A 14,683-nucleotide genomic window follows, 5' to 3' on the forward strand; every position below is an offset into this window, starting at 1 on the left:
CACACTCTCCAGTCCTTTGCTTGCTTACCCAAAAGGAAGCGTCCAGAGGCTCGGTGGAGCTTATCCCTGGGGGAGCAGGGAGTGAGATTGCAGGCAGGATGAAATACGGAGGAAGGCTGAACACGGACAGGATTTGTCCTGGAGCGTATTTAGAAAACCTGGGAGCCAGTGCTGGGCAAGCTGGTGCCAGGAGGAAGAAGACAATGCCTCTGATCCCATGCAGAGGGCCTTTTCTGAGTTCCCACGGTTTGCGCTTCCACCCACCCGCCCAAAATGTGATTTATTCGGACACATCCAGGAACTGAAGTAAAGCAGGTGGAATTGCTCCTCGTCGCTGTGGTGTGAACAACGGGACCAGATCTGCACAGGTCTAAAAACTCACTCTCTTGTCCTGGCCGCCTCTTAGTTGCTCCTCCTCCTCCTCCCAGTTGCAGGCCAAGGTGGGTCTTTCTTTCCCAGACCCTGCTGGCTAAGACCTGGGCACTGAACCTAGGAAGGCTGGATCAAAGGAGAGCCAGGGTGATCGAGCCCCTTCCCTGTCTATCAAAGAAGGTTGTGACATTGGGGGACCTGCCGTTGTTCAAGCTAGAGGGCCAAAACGGCGTGCAGGAGGAGTATGTCCACTGAGGGTAGGAGGGTGGAAGGCAACACTGGTTGGCCAAACACACACTCTTCCACCAGGAGGCCGGCGAGGCCTTCTGTCGTTTTGGTAGCATTAAGGTTTCTCAATTTTAAAAATGCTAAGAGGGAGAGATAAATAGGGAAAAGCATAGAAAAATCACATACAGCTGTCCCGTGTTTTTCCAAGTAGGGGCATAAGCAGATTTATTTGAAATAGCTTTGCATGGTGTTTGAAGCCTGGTGTGGAGTTTACAACCATAGGGCTGGCATCTCCTGAAATTGTTTCCCCACCAGGACAATCCTCTGTTTCCCTCCTTCCTGGAGAGGCAACGTTTGCTCCCAAATGTGATCAGGAGGAGAGTGGAGGCTGCTTGCAAGACTGAAGAAAGCGGAGGCCCCCAGGGAGGAATGGTGGTGGTCCCGGTGGTGGTTGAGAATGCCCTTCGTGGACCTTGGAAGGTTCATTTGTTACTTAGCGGCGGCTGCTCCTGGTGGCACCCCAGCCTTTAATGAAGTGAAGAAAAAGAAGAAAAAATGCTTATTGCTCCTTGAGCCACTGCTGGGCAGCTGTGAATGCCAGGTCCCTGGGGGTTGGCTGCTCTTTTTCAGGAGATTGGGGGGTTATGGTGATCAGGGTGTTTTGTTTTTTTTTGTTATGGGTGTAATCACTGCACACAAGATTAGCTAACGACATCCATCAATCACCGTGACAGATCATTGCCCCCCCCCCATTATCATAACACACCCATAACAAAAAACACCCTGATCACCATAATCGCCCAATCTCCTGAAAAGGACAAAAAACTGATCCACAGCTACAGATACTCAACTATCCCACACATGGCACCAGAACACAGATGAGTTCTAACTCCTGTTCTCTGAAGATACCAACCACAGAGATGCGAACCATTAGGAAGAAAAACCTCCAGAACATGGCCAAATAGCCCGAAAAACCTACAACAACCATAGGGTTCATTCATAACCCAAACTGGGAAATTCCTCTATAAACAACTGATAACCTGAACAGAGAGAAAAACAGCTGCATCACAACCAAATCCCCGGGAGGTTTGCTTGATATGATGCTTGCAGAGGAACGAAAAATCCCACTGGGCTCCAGGACATGGCCAAACAGCCCGAAAAACCTACAGCCACCAAAGCAGGTTTCATCGGCTCGCTTAAAAGGGCCCAGCCTTGCCCTCCATCACTCCTTGTGCCATTCCCCCAACAGCGGATGAGCTTGAAGGCAAGAGGTGGTTGCTTGTGTGTAGGCTCTCTGCACGATCAAGGGCTCCGGTTTCCCACAACGGCCGGGTCATTAAGGGGTACCCAGTGCAGTGTAGTGGACAGAGTGACCGCCTAGGGACTCTGGAGGCCTGGCTTTTAATCCCCTGCTCGGCCATGGAAGCTCACCCTGTGTATGTGTGTGTCAGACTAAACCCTGCAGAATACTGCCCGCCTGCCTGTGTCTGTCCATATATTAGTCTGAGGGGTGGGGGTGGAAGGTGGAGGAGAGTCTGGAGGCATTTCATCGGGCAAGGTCTCAACGATGCCACAAACTACTAACACAGTGAAGCCTTTGCGGGCGTGATGTACTGGAAGAGGGCTGAGGAGGAGGAGGAGGAAGCGAGGGGTCGCCCAGCCCCGCTGCTTGCAGAGCCAGAACGAGATGCAGGGCTGGCTGGCTGGGTGTCTGTCTGTTTGCCTGTGTCTGGGTGTCCTTCTGTCCAAGCTCACAGCCAGAACTCCTGGTTTTGGGGGGCCTGAGCAGAGGCGGGGGAAGCCTAACGGAAAGCAAACCTGGGCAAAAACATGGGCAACCTAGCAGGATCTTCCTCCTCCCAGGCATTCAAGAGGCCCCCAGGCAGGGTAGCTTTCTCAGCCCCGGCTGCCCTTGGTCAGGGAGACACGGCTGCGGGGGGCGGGGGGCGGGGAGGGGGTCCAGCTGGTCCCCACGGCTTGGTTCTGTTCCATTGAGGAGGAATGCTGTTTGGCAGACGGGAAGGGGCGTGGACGTTGGGGGCCAAGCCAAGCCGGCCATGGGTGGGCCACCTTCCCAGGCAGTACCCAGAGGTTTACCCCATTGTTCTCTAAAAGGGATGGCTCTGCAGCTTGGCAGGGGCTGCTTCTCCGCCTTCTCCAGCATTTCCCCAAATAGGGGGCCTTACTTACCCAGCCGGGCTCTGCTCAACAGTCTCCTGGCGCTCCTTTTTTACTCTTCATCTGCCAGGTGATCGCCTTCCGGACTGCGCCGGCCGGATCCAGGATGGTGCACTGAAAGCGCGTTTGCAAGTCCTTCTCTGAGAAGGCACGGAAGATCAGCTTCCGCTGCAGGAGCAGGCGCCCAGCGCACTTGAGGCTCTCCCTGTGGGGGAAGCAGAGGAGACCAGCCGCTGGAGAGGGCGAGCAGGGCTACGTGGAGGGGGGAAGGAGGGCTGGGGCGCGGCGGTGAGTGAGAGAGAGCAGCCCTTGGAAGCTCCGGGAGGTCCTTGGCATCATTTTCGTGGCAGTGGAGGGCTGGGAAACGGAGCCTCCCTTTGCCAGCCACTTGACTCAAGGGGCAGCTCTGGGCTCTTTATGGCAGGTGGGGGGGGGAAGAAAGGTAACTGGGTACGCCTGCGATAGCAAAACAACGACAAGGAGCTTTGTGCTGGCTGAAAGATATTCCAAGTTTGATTGGACATACATATTTGTGAGCTGCAGAGGCATTGGATGTAAGGTTGCCCAGTTAAGGTATGCCTTGCTCTGTTTGGCTTACGCCCTGCTTTTCTGCCAATACAGAGGCACAAGGTGGGCAGTCCATATAGAAGGGGCATCATTCCCCCCCCCCCGCCATCAGCCTGACACTTCTTCTTTTCCAGTCTAAACAAAGGTAATAAGTTATCTGGCCCTTCTGCTCAAAGAGATCTCAGTACCTCTTTTTTGAAGAGATTCAAAGCATACATTCTACTAAAGATATATATATATATATTGTTTTGATTTTCATGTAATGTTGGTGAAGAACGGAGCGGCTGCCCCATGGTGGATTCAGGGAACCGACGTGAAGGATTTGGAGGGGGTGGATTTGGTTTTAGGGTGTGCAAAACAAGGCTGCTTTTGTAGCCACGGTTGCTTTCAACTCAGCCCAAGTGGTGGCTGAACACGTGTCCCAGAAGGGACGTTTGGGCAGCGAACAGTGTACTTTGCACTTTAAAAAATCAGATTGTCAGCAAGAACCTACGACCTCAAGAGGTGTTGAATGCTCCAACAACGGAGGCCTTCAAGAGAAAAAGAGAAAAAGAACTTGTCGGATCTCCTTTGATTGAGATTCCTGCCTTGAGCAGGGGGGTTGGACTGGATGGCCTTCAAGGACCCTTCCCCGCTCCATGATTCTAGGATTCTGAAAAGGTTGCAAAATGAGCCATCCCTCTTCAGCTTCCTGGTGTATCTCATTCATTCACTCTGGCATAAATGTGAATTTCTGCCTGTTGTGGGGAATCATCATCATCATCTTAGAACTGCATTCAGATGGTCCAGAATGCAGCAGCCAGGCTCCTTAGTGGGGTGAGAAAACACCAGCATATCTCCCCCACCCTGGCTGCTTTGCACTGGTTGCCCATCCGTTTCCGCATTGACTTCAAAGTGCTAATGATCACTTATAAAGCCCTAAACGGTTTGGGACCTCAATATTTGGCAGATCGTCTTCTCCCACCCAGATCTACCCGGATCACCCGATATAGCCAGCAGGGGCGGCTGAGGGGTCTGACGCCGAGAGAGGCCCGGAAGGAAAAAACAAGAAACCGGGCCTTCTTGGCGGTGGCCCCTCGGCTGTGGAATGCCCTCCCAACAGAAATTCGGCTGGCACCCTCGCTGGGGGTTTTTAAAAGCCAGTTAAAAACTTGGTTATTCAAGAAGACCTTCCCTCCAGTCAATTAAGTCTTTTTCTCTGTTTCTCTCTCTTTTTTGGCTATTCCATCTTGGTAATCCTCTCTTTAAATTAATTGTTTTAAATTGAAATATGTAATTTTATGATTTTATATATTTTTATACTGTTTTGTTTTATTTTGTAAGCCGCCCCGAGTAGACATGGTCTAGAGGGGCGGGGTAAAAATCAAATAAATAAATAAATAAATAAATAAAGCTGGCCGGGACCCCTGGATCCTCGAGTCCAGCCCCTGTCAAGGAGGCACAGAATCCAACCCTCCAGCCTCGGCCTCTACAGCCGGACCACTGAGCAATCCCAGCAGTTCTACGCCAGCCCTCCTGAAAATCTTCCCTGCTTCCACCCTGGGAGGTTGACTTTCTGCACCTCTTTTCACACCACCTGAGGCGAGGGACAGGGTGCTGCTGCTTTTTTTGGAAAGCTGCCTTTTTAAAAACCCGCTGCCTGCCATTTCAGCATTGACAGAGGGTGGTTGCAAACCCCATTGGAAGCAGACACACATACCCCTCGCGGTCATCCTCGGATTGCCCTTTTCTGTGCCTGCGCTTTGGGATGGAGACCAGCATTTTAAAACGATCAGCAGCCATGGAGGGGGTTTTTTCTTCGGAAATCTTTCAAAGCCCTAAAGGAAGGAAGGAAGGAAGGAAGGAAGGAAGGAAGGAAGGAAGGAAGGAAGGAAGGAAGGAAGGAAGGAAGGAAGGAAGGAAGGAAGGAAGGAAGGAAGGAAGGAAGGAAGGAAGGAAGGAAGGAAGGAAGGAAGGAAGGAAGGAAGGAAGGAAGGAAGGAAGGAAGGAAGGAAGGAAGGAAGGAAGGAAGGAAGGAAGGAAGGAAGGAAGGAAGGAAGGAAGGAAGGAAGGAAGGAAGGAAGGAAGGAAGGAAGGAAGGAAGGAAGGAAGGAAGGAAGGAAGGAAGGAAGGAAGGAAGGAAGGAAGGAAGGAAGGAAGGAAGGAAGGAAGGAAGGAAGGAAGGAAGGAAGGAAGGAAGGAAGGAAGGAAGGAAGGAAGGAAGGAAGGAAGGAAGGAAGGAAGGAAGGAAGGAAGGAAGGAAGGAAGGTCCTGCCGGGAGGCGGTGCCGCATGGGCTCACCTGGTGCTCCTCTGGGTCACGGCTCCGTCTGGGTACAGGTCGTCCACAAAAGTCTCGTTGGCCAGCCAGTAGACGAGGCTGCTGCTTGGGTGAGCAGAGTGTCCCTGGCATAGGACGGAAAACTTTTGTCCTGAGGGGAACAGAGACGGGTTAAGGCACCCACAAAGGGAAGTTTGCTAAGACCAGGAAGTGGGATGTCGGAAAGGGATCGGACCCTCTGCCTGGTTTCAGAAGGAAAACGAAGCAGGCGGGAGCCGTGGCCCCCACCGAAGGCCGTTTCCACATTGATGCCCTGACACGATTCTTCCTCTTGCGTTCCACCAACAGCTCCACCCGCCTCAAAATAGTGACACTGGCACAGAATCTGGTTGTGGGGCTTGGAAATACCCCATCCTTCCTGGTGCCACCATAAAACACGGGAGTTGTTCTGGAGGGCAACCATCCTTGCACAAATACTGTACCCCACTGGGCTTCCTTATCTGGCTGCGGAGCCGGAGGTTGGTCAGGGGTTCGATTCCCCACTGGGAGAAGAGCCAGCCTGGGTGGCCTTGAGCCAAAGCGGCATCGCGACCCCAGGAGGTGCCCCCCCCCGAGGAGAAGGGAAGGGGAAACCCCTTCTGAGTCCTTGCTGTACCTAGAAAACCCTGGCGAGGGTCACCCTAAGCCAGAATTCGCATGCAATTCTCCTCGGCTTCAATGGTAGAGGGGAGGGATCTGATCTTTTCTCTGCTGTGTTATTTGTAGTGAGCTGCTCCCGGGTTTTCTAAAGGTGGGGCAGGAAACCCCCCCCCCTTTCTGGCTGGTCCTGACCTGTCGGCCAAGCAGCACTCGAAGCGCTCTCCCTCTCAGCTTGGCAAAAGGAGCCACGGCCACTAGCCGTACCCGCCTCCCTCGGTCTTTGCCAGCCGTTCCCTGGGGATCCTCTGGACGGGTTGACGGCACTTGGCTGCTTGGCCTCTTCCTCCCCGACGTCGCCAACTGGGTCACCTCACTCCTAAGGGGGTGGAAAGCAGGCTGGACTCACCAAACAAGGGGCTGCACAGGAGAGGAGAGGAGATGTTGGGCAGTCGGTGCGCTGAAGAGTCTGGAAAGCAATACACACATATATATATATGTGAAATTTAAAATGAAAATTTAAAAATTAGATCCGCACACACACACACACAGAGGGTGGCGTACATCAGTAAAAGACTATATTTAAAAGCTAAAGACAGTTAAGTATACAAAAAATTAAAAAGGATCAAACAAACACCGCACTAAAACGGAGTAAACAAAAGCAACACCACAAACACATTTAAAAATAACAAGGCACAACAATTCTTTTTTTAAAAAACCGCTCTGGCAGCCAGTCATTCAGGGAAAGCTTGTCTGAAGAGAAAGGTCTTTTATCTGCTTGCGAAAGAACAGTCAAGAGGGGACCACCTCGGCCTCCATTGGGGGGGAGTTCCACCGTCTGCATACAGGGACAGAGAAGGCCCTCATCTATGTCCCCATCAGATGCATCTGTGAAGATGGTGAGACCAAGAGAAATGCCTCCCTGGGTGATCTTAACACCCTGGAAGGCACATAAGCGAAGACAGTGGTTTTTGAGATAGCTTGGGTGCAGGCCATTTAGGGCTTTACTGTATAGGTTAAAACCAGCACTTTGTATGGTGGCCAGGGACGGATCGGCAGCCTCACTCCGACCAACACACACACACCCATGGGATCTTCCTGCTGCCAGGAGCCTGTAACGAACACTTTCACAGGCCCGGAGAAGCCGGCAACGAGGCTCCTTGCTTTGCTGGGCCCTTGGAAGAACTGGGAGAGGAGTGGAGGGTGGTGGCATTAAAGGATGAACAGTATCGGCCGCCGTGCTTCTTCGCCGTGAAGAGGGCGAAGGGGTATGCAACCCTCCCTCATTCTCATTTTGAAGAAGTTGCAGTGGTGGGCCTCTGTCCCCCTTTTAACACTCCTAAATACCCTTTTTTCTTAGAATCGTAAAGTAGCTGGAAGGGACCACCAAGGTCATCTAGTCCAGCCCCCTGCCAAGGGAGGAACTGAGTCTGTCCAGCCTCAGCTTTAAAACCTCCAAAGAGGAGGCGTCCACCCGCAATCTTTTCATTTTTTTGAAACTGGAAGTGGACTTCTAGCCCTCCCCCCCTTAAGATAGTTTGAGTGGGCCTGGCAAGGTCCTGGGGGGGGCACAAAAGGGACCCACCCAAGTGGCTCACCCCAACTCTGAGCCATGCATCTGGACCTCTAGGGACTCACACACACACACACACCCTACGTGCAGGGCTCCATGGATCACACTGGGAGCCAGAGTGCTAATTCATCATGTCCCATGGCTCCAGCCACATGGTCCAGCATCCACGGCTCATGGGGCTGCCATAGCGTGCTAGGAATTTGCAGCGCCCCGTGGTGGACAAGAAGGACCATTCTGGGGGGGGGGTCCCAGTGGACAGGCAGCCTTTGCCTTTGTTTTGGTGCGTGAGTGGGTTTTGAAGCCCGGGTTCCCGTCTCTGCCCTGTGGCCCCGTTTAGCACCCAGGTTGGCTGGCTCAGCCCAAAGGTATCTGTACATGGGTTGTGTTGGTGCCCCAAAAAATCCATGGTCAAAGGAGAAGCCGGTGGGGGGGAGGAGGCCGGTGGGTGCATCCAACCTGGTTTTGCCAGAGACGACTCTTCTGCACCCGACCAGGCCTCCCAGCAGCTCCATCAAGCACTCGCTGTGGGACTGGAACCGTTCCCTGCACCCCAGAATGGAGGTCGGGCGACGGCTTCCAAGAAAGGCTAAGGAAAATCCTCCCCCCCCCCCAGGGTGGGCATGCCTTCATTTTATTGGCATATGGACTTCCACGCATCTCGTCTTGTCCACAATACCAACAAAAGGGTCAACAATGCAATAGGGAGAGACTTTAAAATAATAATAAAGTTTAATATAATAACAGCGCATCACACGGGAAGGGTATAAAATCCAGAGGGAGGGAAGAGAGAGAATAAAGGCGGCGGCGGGGGGGGGGGGGAATATATAGCTTTAAAGGGGCCAAACCTCGGGAGGCTTCTTGGCCTTACCTGTCCCTTGGAAGCAGGTGGAGCTGCAGAGCAGAGCCAGAAGGAGTCTGTGCATGTTGGGATGGAGACCTGGGAGTAGATCGGAGCAGAGAGTGAGAACAGAGAGTGTGGTCTACAGGGTGGAGCCACATCTAGGCTGACTGCTACAGGCAGGAGGTTGCTGGCTGAAAGAGAGACCCTCTTCAAACGGTGGGCGTCTGCCTACGCAAACCTCCAACCAGGAGGTCATTAACCGGTGAAACTGACTGCCACAAGAGGCGCAGACACCTCCTTACTATGTGTGTCTTTCAAAAGTGGTTGAACACCTGTGCGGCAGTGCAGGACCCAGGCCCTGGCTGTGATGGGGTCTTGCAGGACTGGGGGCTGAAATCTTAGTCCCAAACCATCCCGGGGAGGCTGGTGGTGATTCCCAAGAGGAGTGCTTTGGGGCATGTGTGGAGTACGTTTCACACCACGCCAAACAGGAGAAGAAAGGGAGCCGCGAGGTTGGCAGAGAGCGGCCTCCAGCCCCAGTGGACGGCCCCACCTTCGGTCCAAGAAGAAGAGAAGGTGTTGCCCATCCCATGGAGGAGGACACTCGCAGAGCAACCCTCCGTCCGAGACCCCGAGGCCGGAGGTGGCTCCTCACCACTGTGGCCGCCTCGGGTGGTGGGGGGCCCTTAGATGCGCAAGCCACTGAAAATCCGTTTGCTGGCATGTTCAAACCATGGGCTGGGGCTGGGGGTTGGACCGACCTGCTTCTGCCACAGAAAAGGGCAAAATAAGCCGCCCGTCATGGCAAGGGCTGTGCAAGACGGCCTTTTCTGGGAGCCCTCAGCACCGCCAGGAAGTGACCGCTCCAACAGTTCACCAGTGGGGCTCTGCACCACTTAACACCACCATGATTTCAAATATTTTTTTATCCTGCCTTTTTCCCTGAAAGGGACCCAAGGCAGCTTACATCATTAAAAGGCAATACGAAAAGCAAAACAACCCCCCCCCCCAAAAAAAGTACACATAGAAATATTAAAAAGGAAAAAAAATACCACCCTGACAAACAGTTCAAAAAAACAATATTACAAGCACATGCAAAGCAGGAAGGCATCGCAATCCATCCACTCAGGCAGCCAGTCAACTCAGGGAAAGCCCGCCGGAACAGAAAGGTCTGTTTATGTGCTTGCAGAAGGAGAGCCAAGATGGGGACCAGCCTGGCCTCCAGGGGCAGGGAGTTCCAGAGTCTAAAGGAGCAGCCACCGAGAAGGCCCCTCTCCCGTCCTGTCCCCATCGGACCCGCTTGTGAAGGTGGCGGGAGGGGGAGGAAGGCCTCCCTTGAGGATCTCAACACTCCAAGCCTTGTCCGAAAAAAGGAGCCTCGTCCTTGTCCGAAAGAGGCGCCCCCCTTCTTGCACCCCTTCCTTGCCAGCCAGACCCCCCAAAAGCTTGCCACGACAGGGGCAATCCTCCCGGCCAGTTCCACCGAGGCGGAAGAGCCTCAGCCAGCTGGCCGCGCTTCCCCTGGGAGGCAGGGCTCCCTCTCAGGACCACCTCCCTGGGAGTGGCCGTTTTTAAGTTGGCGCCACCGGCTCCCCATCCCTGTTACAAGCCTGCGTGTCTGGTTTCCATGTCCAGCTGATTCGGGTGCCCGCGCCCATCCCAAAATGCCTGGTGAGGAGGAAGCCTGGCCTTGGGCTTCATACGTAGCAGGTTTTCCTCAATCGAGCGCCTGAGACGTTTCCTCCGGCTGTGAGAACCCCCTTCTTTGCTCTTTCCCCCCCCCACACTGCTGGCCTGGGGGGGGCAGTGCTTGCCCCCAGAAACGGAGCGAGGGCTTCTTAGAGCCTGAGATGGTGAGCAGCCTCTTATCCAAAATCATTTTAAAAACAAAACAAAACAAGCCCAACTGTCTTAAATCCAAAGGTTTGGAATTCAGAGGAAACAGCAAAGATAGACCTGAGAGCAGATGTTATTCTCACATCAGAAAATGTGTATTGCGTGGCTACGCAATTCTTTGCCAGCCCCCCCCCCCGCCTCTGTGCTGGTGCTTGGGTAGGGTTGCCAGATACACGGGTACTAAAAGGAGGACATAGAAAGACGAAAAGGAGGACAAAGGAGGACATATTGAATGTTTCATTTGAATCATTCCAGATTAAATCCACAATCAATATAATTTTATTACAATAGCTGCCAATAAATGTCTCTTAGTGAACCGACCAAGAAACAGTCATGTTAAAAATTAAAAATAAATTCAATGGAGGCTTTTATATTTCAAAATACTGGGGGTGGGCGGGCAGGTGGGGGCGGGGAAAGCCAGGGGGAAGGGGGTCCCTCCACTTCTCCCCCTCCCATCCAAAATTATAACATAAAATATACAAAAGCCTGACATTTTAAAGGTTTTTATCTTTGCCTGCCTGACGGAGGACATTAGGTTAAAAAGGAGGACATGTCCTCCTTTTGCCTGACATCTGGCAACCCTATGCTTGGGCAGAGATTGGATTGGATTCCTCCGGCCACCCCTTGTCCTCTGCCCCCCCTTCCCACCAGCTCCCCATCCCTGGCACCGCTTCGAGGGTCCCCTTGTCTGGATCCGTCTCTCTTTGACACCCCAATCCTTTCGAGAGACAGCAGGGCAAGGCCAAGCCGAGGGGCAGAGGCTGCGAAGGAAGGGGGGGTGTCAGGCAGGAGGGGGCGCAGACGGGGCTGGCGGTGGGCTTCCTCACCTGGGCTGGCAGGAGGACGGGGCGGCTGCATCTTCTCTGTCCTCTCGCCGGGGAGGGTGACATGGCTGGGAGGGAAGGAAGAGTTTTATAGGGACTGTGGGTTATTGGTTTTTTTTTCAAGTCATGATTTGAGTCATGCCTGGAAACTCCTCCATACACAAAAGGGGCCCACGGGTTTCCCAGAAATGGAGAGGACATCACCTGTCAGCAGAACATCAAACCGAGCCTCCCCTCGCCCCTGTGCAGATGGAAGTGCAAGCGCAGCCTCCAAGTGGAAGAGAAAGTGCAAGGAAGGTCTGGGTTCGAAACCAGATGAGGATGCTTGGTGGAGCAACGAGCGACGGGACCGGCAGCTGGACAAGAGGCTGGTTTGGAATCCTTTGAGAAGAAGACCAAGGAGGGTTGATGGCAGAGGGCGGATCTGAGGGCGATTTACACTCCTCACCAGGGAAGCGGGTTTTGGGGGTGGGTTTCGAAACGAATAAGTAGCCTTCCATTCTCTGGCTTTTCTCCCTGTTGCTCCCCTGATGATTTTGGCCTGTTTAGCCTTGGTTCTGTCAAAGGCTTGACAAGTGCCCACGAGGCACCCGAGCCATTCAGCAATTCGGTGGTTTTTCCCCAGGATCCCCTGTTTGTTTTAGCTGCCAGGAAGAGTCTCCTTTGCCAGCTTTTAGAGGACCGTGAGTGACAAGAAGCAGGGAAAGAAAAACCTTCCCATGCTTGGAGGGGCCCCTTGTCTCCCTGAGGCTCCTGATCCCTAAACATCTTTATGTCCGTATTTTTTTGTCACGTGGGATCTTTTTTGGTGACTAAAACAACTGAGAATGAAAGAGGAGAGTGCCAAAAATGGTCTGAAGCTCAACATCAAAAAAACTAAGATCATGGCCACTGGCCCCATCATGTCCTGGGAAATAGAAGGGGAAGATATGGAGGCAGTGACAGATTTCACTTTCTTGGGCTCCACGATCACTGCAGATGGAGACAGCAGCCACGAAATTAAAAGACGCCTGCTTCTTGGGAGGAAAGCGATGACAAACCTTGACAGCATCTAAAAAGCAGAGGCATCACCTTGCCAACAAAAGTCTGAATAGTCAAAGCTATGGTTTTTCCAGTAGCGATGGATGGAAGTGAGAGCTGGACCATAAAGAAAGCTGACCACCGAAGAATTGATGCCTTTGAATTGTGGTGCTGGAGGAGACTCTTGAGAGTTCCCTGGACTGCAAGGAGAGCAAACCTATCAATTCTAAAGGAAATCAACCCTGAGTGCTCGCTCACTGGAAGGACAGATCCTGAAGCTGAGGCTCCAGTACTTTGGCCATCTCATGAGAAGAAAAGACTCCTTGGAAAAGACCTTAATGTTGGGAAAGTGTGATGGCAAGAGGAGAGAAGGGGACGACAGAAGACGAGATGGCTGGACAATATCATTGAAGCTACCAGAATGAATTTGAAACAGTGGAAGATAGGAGAGCCTGATGTGCTCTGGTCCATGGGGTCACGAAGAGTCGGACATGACTTAACGACTAAACAACAACAACAACAACAAAATATTTTTTAAAATATTATTTGGAGGGAAGGGGAGTTGCAGGAGCAGGCCTACCTCAAAAACCAAGAAGGGAGGCTTGGGCCACAATCCTTAGCATCCAGAGCTCAACCTGAACATCTGGAGGGTGCTAGCAGCAGACGTAGGGGTGTCTCTCCTGAGCTACAGGCGCTGTTCCATTTTTTTCTCCACTTAGTTTCATTTGTGGTGTATTTTTCCTCCACTGGCCCCTCTCCCCAGCTTTTGTGGACTTGACACATGGAGGGGTCACGATTTAAACCCCCAGCCTCTCCCCTTGAGCTCTGGATAGCCCAGCGGTTAATCATGGCTGCCACTGCTGGGGGTGGTGGGGGTGGGGCAAGCTGGAAGGCGGATTGAGGCTTCTCCGATTACTCCTGGAGTTTGCCCACCTTTTTCCTGGCCAAAAAAAGGCAACACAAGGAAATAAAGCCGTCAGGGCTCAGTTGTTGGCTGGCCCTGCTGGTCAACTGTGGGGGGAGGGTGGGGGTGGCTGGGACAGCAAGGAACCCACAAAAGTCCCCCCCCCCGAAGAGAGCTGAGAATCCAGAATCGGGGCTGAAAGATGTGTTCACAGAAGACCTTGGGGTCCCTGGCTCCTCCTGGGAGACCCGGGAGGGGAACAGCTGCCCACCCGAAAACGCCACCCCTGGGGAGGTGGAGCGGTTGGGTCTCTCTGGGTCAAGGCAACCTCGCAGGGCCAGAGCAGGGATGTGGCCGAGGAGAGGCCCGGAGACTCCTGCCCCCCTTGCTCCTCTCTTCAATGGCAGAACTTTGTCCAGAAAACAGCTAACCCTTCGTTGTAATCCTTTCTCCAGAGTTTGGAAAAGTTTGTGTGTCCCCCCCCAAACGACAGGCCCCAGAATCCTGCATCCAGGTTGGCCCCTGGGCTCTGGGAGTTGCAGCCCACCAGGTAAGGCTTCAGAGCCCCGAGGGTTTTTGCTTGCTTGCTTGCTTCTTCGCAGTGATGGGAGGGGGGCTGGCGACGCTGTAGGGTGGCCGCCAGAAGGAACAGGATCCCCCCCCCCGGAGATGGCCAGACACCTATCTGGTTCTGACCACAGCTCCCATTTCCCTGGGACCCGGGTCTTTGCCACGGAAAGTCCTTCTGGAAGAGGAGGGGGGAGATGAGGAAGGGGGGAAAGTCTAGATTTCCTGGGGTCAAGACGTGGCTCTAGGTTTGCAAGGGCTGTTGGCTAGGATGGCAAAATGCCCGCCGTTCCTCGGGAGGTGCACCCAGCCGCTCCGCGTGCCGGCTTCTGTGTCCCGCTCGGACACCCACTCGACCAGCCAGATCCAGAGCTGCGCGAGGGATCTCGAAAGGCGTCGGGTGTTCTTTCCAGGGACCTTCGTTCTTTGAGGTTTCTCGCCTCCTTCCCCTTTTCAGTCAGGGACAGCCAGAAGGAAACGCCTGTTGCCGCGAAAAGGTCTCGTTTTCTTTTTTTGCTTTCAAGACTCCTCAGCCTGCCTGTCACACAGCCCAATGGCGCATGTGGGAAAAAAGTTGATCACGCATGGCCACGTATGCCCCCCCCCAAGTCAGACTTTCCGGTCCTCAGAAGGACCCAAGAGGGCCGAGCGCTCCCTTGGGGAAGTGGAAGCCCCCCATTTTTGCCACAAGACGTCAGGGTCGGGCTGTGGGTACACGGCCACTTCCTTCCAAATGCACCGTCTCTCATGAAACATTAACCACACATCTTTTCAGAAGGAAAGGAGACTTTAAAAGCCCTTTCCCTTCTCCCCAGTAC

At 53.3% G+C, this 14,683-nt stretch overlaps 1 protein-coding gene across 1 annotated transcript; it reads right to left on the reverse strand.

Moving 5' to 3' along the window:
• Positions 1-796: 796 nt before the first annotated feature.
• On the reverse strand, positions 797-11,993 carry IL18BP (interleukin 18 binding protein). The gene is made up of 6 exons (XM_020791896.3): positions 11,378-11,993; positions 8,682-8,750; positions 6,650-6,709; positions 5,626-5,755; positions 2,791-2,983; positions 797-1,125 (listed from the first exon to the last, which is right to left on the reverse strand). The coding sequence occupies exons 1-5, from the start codon at positions 11,406-11,408 to the stop codon at positions 2,806-2,808; spliced, it is 468 nt and encodes a 155-aa protein (XP_020647555.3). The 5' UTR covers positions 11,409-11,993; the 3' UTR covers positions 797-1,125; positions 2,791-2,805.
• Between the last annotated feature and the right edge of the window lie 2,690 nt (positions 11,994-14,683).

The sequence above is a fragment of the Pogona vitticeps genome, chromosome 3 (genome assembly GCF_051106095.1).
Source record: "Pogona vitticeps strain Pit_001003342236 chromosome 3, PviZW2.1, whole genome shotgun sequence".
Lineage (NCBI taxonomy): Eukaryota > Metazoa > Chordata > Lepidosauria > Squamata > Agamidae > Pogona > Pogona vitticeps.